This window comes from Acomys minous (assembly GCF_964271855.1).
Source record: "Acomys minous genome assembly, chromosome: 1".
Lineage (NCBI taxonomy): Eukaryota > Metazoa > Chordata > Mammalia > Rodentia > Muridae > Acomys > Acomys minous.
The window spans coordinates 49929420-49943671 of record NC_140483.1 but is presented as its reverse complement, the minus strand read 5'-3'; the positions used below and the strand labels follow the sequence as shown (position 1 = coordinate 49943671).

The window sequence follows — 14252 nt, the reverse complement described above, 5'->3', positions numbered from 1 at the left end:
ATTTATAATTCACAGTTCTTAGTATATTATGAGGTTCATAAGAAATGCAAACATATTCCTAAGCAATAGGGCAATTTTGGTTGTATCTTGTCTTTGTTTTTGGAAATTTAAACTAAATGAACTTGCTTCCCTTCCCTAGAAGTGCTGCCCCTGTTGTGACACTGTGTTTCATTTTGTAACCCATCTGCTACATAGGCCAGATATGCATTTTCTGGATGCAATCTGTTGGTTTCCAATGGTTTACTACATGGTGGGCTCTATTGACAAGTAGGTGACAATGTCTATGGCACATGACTAGTGTAGTGTCCTGTGGTCTGTCAAGTGCTGTGTCTTGTTCCTGCATGATGAGTGTACTTTGTCATGTTGTAACAGTAAATATGGTGACCCATGCATTCAGAGTACATGTCCCTGTGTTGTGTATCTCCTATAATAACTGCTTAGCAGTAATCCATTGCTAAATTGCAAAAGATCTTGCAGTACATCAAATTGGTTAGGTGCACACCATTCTCAAAGCTCTTTCTGTCTTGTAGCTTTCACAAAGGCAGCATTTCTTGTAGTAATATTAGTGCTTAAGTCACATCAAACAGTACCTTAAAATGTCCGCACTGCAATGCAGCGACACCATTACCATAACTTCACATGTAAATAGTAATAGTTTCTTGACAAGTTATTCAAGCACATTTCAGAATTTATAATTGTATTACTTGAAAATTGAAAAAAGAAAAGAAAATTGAAAGATTATATGATACATACATTTATACAATGTATTAACATAAAATTTAAAATATACATAAATGCTTTTGTGACATCAATGATTAGAAAAATAATTTATCAACAGATTAATAGCATGAAATACTGTAAAATATTTGTGATGATCAAAAAGAAAACCTCAAGATTTAAATTTCTAAGGAGGAGATGAAAACGTATTGATTCATTGATTGATTGATTGATTGATTATAGACTAACAAGTATTGAAGGTGGGTCACCATATCTATATGCATGTGTATTGTTAGAGAGGAAATTATATAGATTGTCCTTATATAATTCTTGCTGGCTTAACATTTGAAATATTCATGAAAATAAAAGCCATTCAAATAAAAATACTTTCTAACACTTGAAAATTTCACATTTTAGTCCTTGGAAAAACTAAGTCAAAGAAAGGTTTAAAAAAAGAAAAAAAAAAAAAAAAAAGCAAGCATCCCTGGTTAGAGCATCTTCTGGGTTTGTGGTACTTAGATTGGTTTTTATTGTCTTCCATTGCCATCTTGTGGCTGCACAGTGTAAAGCAACCGTCCTTTAAAAACAAAAGCTAGCGTACTCGAGTGTGTTAATTAGAAAAAAGCCTGAAGAACACAAGAATTCTACATGTTTCACTATAGCAGGAGATAATTTAAGGATGAAATCAAGAGATGCACCTGATAGCAGGTAGCTTCCAGAGACTCAGAATAAGTTCTTTTAGTGAAATGTTTGTCCAGCCTTAACTTCAGTTTTGCAAAATTACTTTTGCTTTGATTCAATGAAAGTTACTTCTTACAAGTATATATTTCCCTTTGCCTATAAAATTATAGTATAGAATTAGGATGTAGAGAGAGGGTTTAAAGGCTGAAATACAAGGAAATTACTTTCCTAGAAGCAAGATGATTTAGTTGGCATCGTATTCTCCACAAGGGACCATATCACTTTCTTTTTCCATCTAACTTTTTTCTGTGTTATTATGGCTTAAACAAAAAAAGTTGCACATGCCGATGAGCATGCTACTGCTGACCTAAATCCACAGCCCCTCCCTGATGCTTCCTAAAATATATTTTAACCAATTAAAGATGAAGGACAATGAATCACCTACACAGAAAAGGAAATCAGAATACAAGGGATTTAATGTTGAAGAACATTGTATTGATTGGATGTTGTGTTTCTGGCTTCTTTTTGCATGAGGAATGTATTTGGGATGAAATGCTGTTTACACAGTTTTTGCTATAAAATCTTTATCACAGAAAAAAATTTCTGGAGCTCTTAGAGGAGGCTGTCAGTATATCCCTATAGCTATGTTAACCTACTCTGTGCTTTAATACAATGTCTGGAAACTAAATTCAGTTAAGATCAGTAGTGTCTGCAGTTGTTTTCACTTTGTTAGTTTGAACCAGGAGGAGTGGACATTAATTGAATTTCTTCTTATCTCTCTTCACTGAACCATGTAACTACTACATCCTTGGTTCAAGTTTGGTCTTCCTCTATCTTCTTCTTCTTCTTCTTCTTCTTCTTCTTCTTCTTCTTCTTCTTCTTCTTCTTCTTCTTCTTCTTTTTGTCTAGTCCATACAAAGCAAAGACGGCGCAAATAGTAGCTCCCCTGTTTCAGTCTTAATGGTAAACAATTTTTTCTTTAATTTTCAGGGAAAATGATAGCTGATACATTTTAAAGGGATAGGAATCAAAACGAATGAGAATAACTCACAACTACCTTTACCCTAGTTTTTCTAGTCACTTCATGCAGGCAAAGAAACTTGGGCCATTTAAACCCTTGCTCAAATCTTGTTTTAGCTTTATGGTAGGATTTAACATAGACACAGAGATGATAAATGATAGATAGATAGATAGATACATACATACATACATACATACGTACGTACGTACGCATGTACATACATACATACACACAAACATACATAGATGCGTAGGTAGATACATAGATAAATATATAGATACAGAGATACAGGTTCCCTACTCTCTCTGTAGTGTAGGAACAATACGTAGCATATAGATCTTAAATAAATGTGGACATTTGAAAATCCATATTACATACCTTTATATTTCTACATTAGCTGTCCTATCAAATTAATAGAGTCATTAATCCTCTTATACTCTGACCAAAAAGTGCCTTAGAAACTTGAATTAATTGGAATGTTTTGTCCTTGAATTAGCACATTAGCTGTAAAAAAAAAAAAGGAATCATTGTCATAGTTTCTGTTTAACTGCTTATATGGTAAATGTTACTAAACACAGATTCCAAATATGAGTGCTCTGGAACCACTGGTATCTGACGAATTCTGAACTTCATGTCAGCAGATCATGTTACATCATAGTTATCATTAGTGTTTATCTGTGTTTATAAATCCCGATATAAGGGCAATGTGCATAAGGCTACCAATAAGTTAATTTAGTGCCTGACTGCAGTGTTGCAGTTTATTTAAAGCCTTTGTCTTTTTTCTCCTGTGTGACTTTTTATCAAAGCCTAGATGATTTACTCAGGTGTGGAGTGACTTTTGCTGCCAACATGGTGGTTGTGGACAAAGAGAGCACCATGAGTGCGGAGGAAGACTACATGGCAGATGCCAAAACAATTGTGAATGTGCAGACCCTTTTCAGGTACGTGTATGGAGCCTAGCCCTGTGATCATTTACACTGTGTTTTCTATATGTATTTCCATCCTACTTGTACCTGAGCAGTGGCCATGTGGCATGAGAGCTGGCCCCAGGGAATTCATGAAGCAAATACTTTTGTATATAATGTGACTGGAACTGAATAAAGTTAATAATTCTTTTCTTAAAATAATGGTATATCTATTTATATAATTAAGTCTTTGAAAATATTGTGCACAGTGACTGTTGTGTTTTAGAGCAGACTATATTCTCATTGGGTTTCTTTTCTAGCAGTGATCTAAGACTTGTTTGTGTCTAGGACTGCAAGATTGTCAGGCAGTAGTCTATCTAGGTTATGAATGACTTGACAACCTTCTTCTCTCCGTTTTCAAGTCTTTCATCATATTAGTTCAAATATAAACCTTCATTTTGGTAATCATTGGGTATGGACAGTCAGACCTCTCCAGAAAAAGGTTTCCCTGTTAGAAGTGGAGTGTGAGGCACCTATAAATCACAAATCTGTGTCACTTGGGATGCTTCTCTCTAGACTCATTTGAAAGTTACAGTGTCAGAGAGAGCATATTTCCATTTTTCTGAGTGAGGTTTTAGAAGCTCAAAGGAAATGTGTGACCTACAGAATTTTTAAGGTAATTCAAGCATTCTCAACTCTTTCAGCATTGAAAATATCACCTTTATAAGCAACTTGTTTCTTTAGAATTAATTCAGTGATAAGGTTCACAGCCAATGGACAAAGATTATATATATGAGCCAACTTTCAGATTATAAATATATACTTACTATGTATATTACATATTTTAATTTTGAATACATTTCTAGTTTACCATCTGGTTGTCTGGTCATTTGGTCCTAACTGTCCTCCTTTACCAGGATGAGCTCTTTCAGAAAACAGGTGATGAATGTCAAGGAGTTTTTGACCCCACAAACCCCTTTATAATACCCTTTATAATCAAATTCAAGCAAGGTTTGTAACAGGAAGGTGGCTCGTCCCCCAAGCACACCTGCTATCCTTTTTCATTTTCCTTTTATCTGCTTTGTGGCTGGTGTCCTAGCATCCTAAATAAGTAGTATAGAGCTAGAGAATTCAGGATCTCTAATGTCAGGAGCTGGACTCTGATAGAATGTCAAGAGAAAATGGTTACAGTGCTTTTCAAGAGGACTTTAAAACACCATCAGCAAGAGAAATTGCCTTTAAAAAGAAGTTTGAAAAATAAGTGCTTGTAAGAATGCCTTAGGAATGTTAATAACCTAAATCCACAGACATGAGGCATCTCTGAAGTGTTACTGACACCACAATAACCCAAATAAGTCATTTTGGTTTTCTTTCTGATTTTTTTTTGCATCAATGAGAATTGTCCCTTGCAAATACTGAACATGTGCTCAAATACTTACCTATGACTGCAACACAACACAGTTATTTTATTAGGTGTCTGTTTTGGATTTTTTTTTGGGACAGATCCTCTCTGTGTAGATCAGGATGGCATCAAACTGGAAATCTTTCTCACGTTTTCTCCCCAGCCCTAATTTTATTCTTTAGATTATAGGCATGCCCTATTCATTGGTAAATTATCATGGTCTTAATTTGTTCATTCTCTCATGGTGGGTTTGCCTATATGGACTCTTTGTGGTATCCATAACAACGGGAGTTCTCCTATCAAGGGAAGTAAAACTCAGATGAAGCTGGAGACAAATACGACTGACCATGCTCCAGGCATAGAGAATCAGGTTGTCCCAAATAATGTGTCCCAGGATGGAAACAGTCTCATGTTGTTTTATAGTTATAAAATAAAAAGAAAAGTAAAAAAAAAAATCAAAGCTTTCTTCAGATTTATCATTAGAAGTATCTGGTAGATGGCCTATACCAAAGCAAGAATGTCTCTCCTGTAGGTCTCAGATGTTTCCTGATATTATTTTTATCCTTTGGATGGGGTGGAACTTAATGGTGTATTAAACTTCAAAAGAAGATTATGAAACCATTATACCTCATAGTTTAAAAAATATTAGGTCAGATAGAGGTGAGCAAAAAAAAGGCTAAGGGGACTAAAGTTAGCCTGATGCCACTTGGCTCTAGATTTGCAACACTCCAACTTTCCATATCTATGAAGTTCCAATTAGTCTGTACCAGAATACCAGTGTTTGAACTGTGGGTCACCCAGTGCCAATAAGCAGAAGCTGACAATTGGAAAAAGAGAGAATCTACATCTTGAAAGATCAGCATTTTCTTGCCTTTATCTTAACCAGTAAGCATACTTTATATAGTATTTCATTGGTGGTATCAAATCCTACCAAAACTTAACACTATGCCCCCAGTCAAATGGCCATCTGGTCAACCTTGTCTCTAAGATATTCTCCTTATTGCCTTCTGTATTTTTTCTTATCATTATTCTCTGTGTAGTGATATTTACCTATGTCCCAAGCCACAGAATTTTAGTATTCTGCTCAATGTGCCGTCTAACCTATGTCTACATTAAAGTTTAACTTACCACAACTACTTTTAGCAGTGTATTATGTTGAGCTACTTAAAACATACAAATACAGAAATATTTTTAATAATGTGAAGTATGTTTGTTCTCTTATAATACAAAGAGTAGGTATATGATGCTGTTTTTCTTCTGTTATTTCTTTCTTTGGGTTAGCCTTCAAGCCATTATCCCCTATAATTGAAACTCTCTGGGAAACCACTACCCAGAAACTTCAGAATGCCTAGAGGAAGGCCAGGAGAAATAGAATATGTCTCTTCTCAGAAATCAGGTTCTTAGACTCTAAGCAGTTGATTTCCTCCTCCCCAGAGACCATTTCTGAATACCAATGCTGAAAATTTTCTTTCCACTAATCTCATGACAATAGACCTCACTAGAAAGGAGAGCTGATTTGGTCTTGGTCCAGGAATTCCTCCTTAAATAATTCATAATTTGCCACAGATGATTGGAAACTAAGTGTGCAGAGGTGAATGGGGAGTTTGGGAGGGACCTGTGCTGCCACACAGAGCCTGAGAGACTCAGAGCATGAGCTACTCAAGGAAGTGGAGCAGAGTAAGAAAGACCATTATGACATGATGTGGCAATGCCCTGCAGAAGCCACCATGTCCCTGGCTTTGGAGATAAGAATATAATAACAAATCTATCTTTACAGAAAGGAGATATCACTGAAGTGTAGTGACATAGTTAAGTACAGCATAGAGAGTGTTTACGGAGAAAAAAATGAATTATGCAGATTAAGCATAAAGGTTTTTGTATTGTCAGGATTATAGCAGCATAAAGAGGTAAAGTGAAAAAAGAAACCATTTCTTTGAATTGTCCGAAGAAATCAGGCTTTTTGAGGAATTCATGTATATGAATGTGGGAAGCAATATAACTCAAAATAATGTAAGAGTAAACATAGGCATCTTTTTTTAAATTTATTTATTTATTCACTTTACATCCTGATGGTAGCCCCGGCCCTCCTCTCCTCCAGGTACCACCATCCATCCCTCCTTCCACATCCCACCTAACCTACTCCTCAGAATAGGGGACCCACATGCCCCCCACCAACACAGGAGAGCTCAAGTAACGTCAGTACTGCGTGTATTCCCCTTCCCTTGTGGCCTGGCAGTGGAGTCCTGCCAAAGGGAAGTGATTGAAAAGCAGACAACAGAGTTCATGTCAGAGGCAGCCTCAGCTCCAACCCCTGACATTATTAATGATACTCTGCTGTGCTTGCAAACAGAAGCGTAGCATACCTGTTCTCTGAGACGATCCACCCAGCAGCAGATCCAAATAGATGCTGAGACTCACAGACAAACATTGGGTGGAATGCAGGGGAATTTGTGGAAAAGTGAGGAGGAGGACAGAAAGGACGGGACAAGAGCTCCACAAAAAGACGAACAGTGTCAGCTAACAAGGACCCAGGGGGCCTTACGGAAACCTACCTCTAGACTGAGGTATTCCACTCCTGGCCATATACCTGAAAGATGATATTCTTAATAGTAATAATGTATTATTATTTTTGATCATGTGGGTTTCTTTCTTACATACTCACTCCTTTATTTATTAATTTGTTTGTTTGTTTGTTTATGTGATTATTGGGTTGTTGTTGTTGTTTTGAGACAGTATCTCTTTGTAGCCTTGGCTTACTTTGTAGACCAGGCTGGTCTCGAACTCATGACGATCCACCCACCTCTGCCTCTCTGAGTGCTGGGATTACAGCCATGCATAATCATGCACTGCTCACTCTTTACTATAGTGGTAAGAACAGGCCTTTTGAATCTACATCTGGAGTATTAGCCTGATTCTGATTCCTATAGAAATACTGCAGTTAACAAGTTGTTTTGTTTTTCTGTGCTTCAGTTTCTTTAGTAAAGTTCCCATTGTAAGACATTCCTAAAGGAAGGGTTTCTTTCCTGTCATTTGAGGAGATAATGCAGCTATTGCTCTTGATTTGCAATAGAAGTTAGAAATTCCCCACAATCAAGCATCAAAGTACCAAGCAAGAGGATGTGACTGTTTTTTTTTACTTAAATTCAGTAATTATTTAAGTATATTATATAAATTTTATGTTAAAATTTATTAAAATGAAGTACCAAGCAGGAAGACGAAATACAACTAATTATATTCTTTTTCTTATTACAATATTGTTTTTTATAGTGTTTGTATCTGGGAAAAGAGGCTTATTATATAATGTTGTTTCTAAATTGTTTAGCATTCACAATGCGTTTAGCAAATAGTAAGGCTGAGAAACAGGTTCATGGTATCAGTAATTATAAGAAACATAATTAAATGTGTTAGGCAAATGAATACATAGATGAATGCTCTAATTGAATGCAAATGGTTTTTTATAGATGTGAATGACCTTATAATACTTTATTTCATAAGTATTACTTTTACATTTTCACTAGGTGGCAGGCTAAGCTAATGCATTATTAGTTTAAAATAATAATTTTAAGTTCATTTACGTAAAACAGGCAAGTCACATATGTTTTGTTGAAAAATAAAATTCTAACCATAGAAGCTACTCAAATACAATCAGGTCCTGTAATTTTAATTATAATACACATTAATAATAATGTTATTATCTTAGCATTTACCTCTTCTAAGTATGTATTTCTATTATATCTAATGAGTTAGAGAAGGAAGGCATATTCATATACTTAAAATTCCCACTTGTGGGAAATTAAATATTCTACAAAAGATGAAATACATTGCCATTATTTAAAGACTATGTTTGCATCACACACACACACACACACACACACACACACACACACACACACACACACACACACACGTGTCTTGATATCTCTTCATATACGAGAAACCCATCAGCCATACTCTTTCACTGATTTAACTAATATGCATAGGCCCATAATCCTTCAGCTATGCTGTCTCCACACGTAGTTTTCAGAGAGTTACATCATGAACACTTCACCATTTATATCTCTTTTTCTGAAGACCAGTGATTTCTAATGATAGACTTTTGTCGATAATCTGTTAAATGAGATGTTAGATGTCAGCCCCCTTTTCCAAGAACAGTGCCAAGGACAAGCCTATCACTCTTTATTCTGGGTAGGTGATAGACTTAATATTTCAAAAACAGAGTTGACTTGGAAAATATGAAACACCAACATATTGCTAGGCATTCTTAATATATATTATTCTTTTGATCAACTGGGTTTCTTTCCCACATGCCCACTATTTATTGTGGAGGTAGGAATAGGTTCTTTGAATCTGATTCCTGGAGTATTAGCTAGATTCTGACACCTGTAGAAATACTCCAGTATGCATGTTGTTTGTTTTTCAGTAAAGTGCCCATTGCAAGAGATTCCTAAAGGAGGGTTTCCCACCTGCGGTTTTAGGAGGTATTTCAGCGAGTGCTCTTGATTTGTAATAGAAGTTGGAAGTTCCCAACAGCCAAGTGTCAAAGTACCAAGCAAGAGGATGTGATTTTGGTGTTTGGCTAATAGTAGATTTGCTAAATCCACCATGAGCATCTAGAACCACAAAGACAGCAACTACACCAGTTCTATAGATCTGAGCTTATGTGATAGTTTGGCACAGACTAGCACAAGTTGCCAGACATTGGAAAGATAGAGCCAGACTAAGCCACTTGCCCTTTATTACCCTCCTTGCAAAAAGGAGATACAGGTGCAAGCAGCAAGGAAGTTCAAATATAGAGAACAGCACTTAGTGCCTAAATAAGCTTCAAGACTTTGTGTTAGCTGATTCACTTTAATAACATTATTTATTCATTTAAATTCCTGTGGTCTCATGATAAATAATGTTGGATGTGACATCCCATATGTTAAATATATTATTTATATTTATATAAACATTTATAATAATATTTATATAAATATTTGTAATATTCAATTAATAGATGGCTTCAAAATCCAAAAGATGATATGAGCTTAAATAGTTGTCTAGTCCAAAAATCAACTCACTTTTTTTGTTTTTTTAGTTTTTGTTTCTTATCTTTGAGGCTCTTGTAATATTTTAGAGAGCGTTTGCAATGAAGAGTTTTATACATTATGCCTTTGTGATACTTGAATGAAAAGACAAATATGTTGAAGGCAGATTGTTTGGGATACACACAATATAAATTTTCTGTAAACTAAAGAACAGAATCCCTGTATCTATGATCAAACCATAATTCCAACTACATCAACAAAACTTCAGAAAATATGTCTTAAGTATTTGTTAGTGGTTGTTCACGCCTTTAAAATCCCAGTACTCAGAAGGCAAAGGCAGGTGGATCTTTATGAGTTCAAATCAGCCTAGTCTACAAAGCAAGTCTAGGACAGTGAGGGCTACGCAAAGAAACCCTGCTCAAAAGACCAAAAAAAAAATTACTAAATTAAGTATAATGGCATGTAACAATATAGGCAGTAGTATGTTCTGAAACGAAAGTTTAGACATTCTAGATGTTGCTATTTCATAAGAAAAAATCCACCAGAATGTGGGGCAATAAATAGGGTGGAAATTAAATGCCAAGGGGGCTTTAGGGGAAGATGTTCACTAGAAAAGATTTAAAACTTCTCATCTTAGCTGGATTCCAGAGGAAATATTTTTTAAATAGCATTGACTTTAACAATGTATTAGTTGACGAGAAAAATAAACAAGAAAACAACTGCATCTTAGGCAGAATGGCTTAGAAAAGAAAAAAAAATGGAAAAAAAAACCCAAAAAATCTTCTGCAAGACAGCAGCACTATGGTTCAGCAGCAATATGCTTCATATAGTCATAACTCATCCATCTCTCCTTCTCTGTCTCTCTCACACATATATACATTATAATAATAATTATTATTAATAATAAAACATTTATTTTCTTTCAAAATGCTATCTATTATCTGCCACTTGGCTCAATGTTTCATAAACCAGCCATAATCTTCGGAACGCCCATCCTTATAAGACATTTGAAACAATGACTTGCTAAGTAAATAAAATTACTATGTTCTTATCATAAACTGCATAGGAGGGAATTACACTTAGGTTATTGTTTCCTGGTACTATTTACTTTGCCCTTGTCACATGTACTTGGACAAAGAAATAAGATCTGTCATCAAAACTAAGACAAAGGCATAATACTGCCTGTATTTCTCCTATTTATAAAGCATGCATAATGTCAACGTTTTAAGCCCACTTAGATAAAGAATAGGAAGTACAGGTTTCACATTAGAACTATGAAAGAGATCGTTCAGAAGAACTGCTTAGGGTGTTAACCTAAATAGTCCGAGGAGCCCTTGGGAAGAGACCCCAGAGGAAGTCATCATGAATAGTTGGCCCATGCTGGGAAGAGACCCCTGCAGGCTGCTGAAGGGGTAGCTGGCCGCCATTGCCCGGCAGGTGGGAGATGTTTTAGCAAGTCTTCCACCAGCATCAGGAAACTAGACATGAGGGAATCTGAAAACCAACTTCATCACTGTGGCTCAGGGATAGTGCTCCTCTTTTAAAATCAGTAGCACACGCCTTTGTAAAGTGCCGTCAAGCAATCAGCTGCTGAAGCAGGGGTACCCTTAGCGTTGGCGTTACTAAGAGAGCCGCAGTAGTTGATTGGGTTTTGACATGGTTTTACATGGTGTACTTCTCATGTTTTTTCAGTCACTGCCAGTCTTTGAGTTCAGGGATAAAGTCAGACTATTAGTGGGCGTTTTCACTGGTCTCGGCTTACTTTAACTAAAAGGTGTTGTTTGGGATAGAAAAGGAATAGTACCACAAAATAACTGCTAGAGAATACCAAAATGTTAGAATTAGAAAATCTACAAGTGGTGTCTGGTGAGCCATTTAGAGCAGCAACAGAAACAAATATATTAGCCATTTATTGTACCATCTTGATTCCCTTCTCCATGAGGGTGAAAAAAATCAAGTGTGTGTATGCGAACTTGTGAATTTTTAAGCGTATTTTAAAAAGACGTATAAAGAGAAAGTAGTGCAAACAATCTTAGATCATTTTAAAAATATCCTTGTTAATGCTTTAACCTTGGTGCCAATTCATTGGTGAAATTTACCTTAGTTATGGTATTTCCTTACCTCAGGAGCTCATTGTGCCAAGATTTGTCCTTTTGAAAGAATATATTATTAGGCTAGGCAGCCACGGCTTTGGAGAGCTCACAGAATGGACAAAAACAACATCATGTGAATTTTTTAGCAATCCAAATATTCCTATATTTTAATATCACCCACAAAATAATCTTAATAACTTCTTAAATCAACTTTATGAGTTTCTCTTCCATGCTGTTTCATAATTATGGAGATAAAATGTCTAATAAAAAGAAAATTGCTGAATTTATTTTATGTCCCATACTACTAGTATGTTGGTTAAAATATTTGGAAAAACAGTGTTTCATTTTTCTTGTATTTCACAGATCATTTTATGTGGCAGTGCCTGCTGTTGTAATTGGATGTAGTTTTATGCCTAAGGCTAAGAATCACTCATTCATAAATATGTTATTATAAAAAACATGCCACATTGGATCATTAGTGTGATGCAATTTTTCTTTAATTTAGGTTGTTTTCCAGTCTCAGTATTATCACTGAGCTTACTCACCCAGCAAATATGAGATTCATGCAGTTCAGAGCCAAGGACTGTTACTCTCTTGCACTTTCGAAGCTGGAAAAGGTAAGCCCAATATCACTGAAGCACAAAAGTTTTTCCATTTGGGTTCAAATAATTCTGGAAGATGTATCTTAAAAGAATAATCCAGACTCTGGTTCCTAGCCCTGCAGGCATTGTCAGGTATGGGCTTCTTGATTTGCCATGGGTCTCAAATTGGAGCAGTCATTCCTTGGGCACTCCCACAAATTCTGTGGTGCCTTGACCCCAGTAAATCTTACAGACAGGACAAATTATAGGTCGAAGGTTTTGTGACTGGGTCAGTGTCCCAGTCTCTCCGCTGGAAGCTTTGCCTGATAGGAACAGACCAACCATTCAAGCTCCATATCTCCCATCCTGGAAGTCTTAGCTAGGGTCATCCTCCAGGATTCCTGGGAGTTTTATTGCACCTAGTCTCTACTTTGGCCTCCCCAAATTCCTCCCATTTCCAGTCATCTGCCCCACTACTCTCTACTGCCAACGCCCACACACCTGTTCCTATCTCCACTTACCCCTAGTCTGCTCACAACATCTATTCTATTTCCCCTTCCCATGAAGGTCCATGTGTTCCCACCATGAGCCCTTTTTGTTACTTAGCCTATCTTAGTATGTGGACTGTAACATTAATGTCCTTTACTTTACAGCTAATGTCCATTTATAAGTGAGTACATACCATGCTTCTTTTTCTTGTTCTGGGCTAACTCAGAGTGATTCTTTTCTAATTCCATCCATTTTCCACCCAACCGTAACCTACGTGCAGAGGGCTTAACCTAGACCCATTCTGGATACATGATTGTCGTTCAATATCTGTGATTCCCTTATGATCCCTGCTTAATTGATTCTGTGGGTCATGCTCTCATGATGTCCTTAACCCCTCTGGCCCTAGTATCTTTACTCCCCCTCTTCTTCAGTCTTCCCCTGGTTTTGTCTAATGTTTGGCTGTGCGTTTCTGCATCTGTTCCTCTCATTTGTTGGACAATGCCTCTCTGACGACAACCGGGTCAGGCACCCATCTGTGTGTACAGGAGAATATCATTAGTAATCATTTCATTGGTAAGCTCATTTTTTTTCTATCTTTCACCCATAACACCATCTCCACTAATACAGGTTTATGTCACATGTCTTCCTGCAGATCTGCCAATGCATTCCAGAGATCTGTTTTAGTCCAAACTCACAAGAGTTGTCTGATAAGTGTTTTTTAGTTCTAGAAATTTTATCCTAAGCCATGAAATGGGTACTTTATTATAAGTGCTCTTTCTCCACATAGTTTGATATGCACTATTTAAATACATGTTGCTTTTAAAAGTAAGTTGTGTGATATAATTTTTATTTATACAAGTCATATGTATGAAAGTGAGCTGATAGTTATTCTAACTTCCTGTTTTGCCTTCTGATGTGAAAAATTAGATTTGTTGTTCAGGTCAGTCTCATTCTACTGTGAATCATATGTAAGAAAAGAAATCTAGAAGAGATCAAATGCTATTAGTCTTGACTAATTCCTGACCTATAATGCCCCACTCTTGCAATAAATAGGCAACTGATTTTTCATTAAATGTTGAAAACCTAGTTAGCTTCTATAAATTCATGTAATCAAAATGTGACTTCTCTGTATCTTATAGTTGTATTAATTCCCTTGTACATGTAACTTCTAGCCATGTGGTTATTAGTTTCTCAAGACAGGTGTATATAAAATATATATGTTGGATTTTTGTCAACTAATATTGCTTTTTCTATACAGTAAAAAAGCACAAATAAAATACAGTTTCTGAATTAATCTATACTTTTTTGTCTAGGGGAAATTGATATATATATATAT

At 36.0% G+C, this 14252-nt stretch overlaps 1 protein-coding gene across 5 annotated transcripts in view; it reads left to right on the top strand.

The window, feature by feature from the left end:
• Positions 1-14252, top strand: part of KCNT2 (potassium sodium-activated channel subfamily T member 2) — a 332217-nt gene that overhangs the window by 275986 nt on the left and 41979 nt on the right. For 3 of the 5 annotated variants that reach the window (XR_014781450.1, XM_084794036.1, XM_084794035.1), the window contains exons 20-22: positions 196-267; positions 3226-3360; positions 12352-12463. Coding sequence is in view for 4 of the 5 variants with exons in the window: in XM_084794036.1 (XP_084650162.1) it covers positions 196-267; positions 3226-3360; positions 12352-12463 (319 nt within the window). In the remaining variant the exon portion in view is untranslated. The remainder of the gene's footprint in view (positions 1-195; positions 268-3225; positions 3361-12351; positions 12464-14252) is intronic. The other 2 variants (XM_084794038.1, XM_084794037.1) reach the window with 1 other exon arrangement.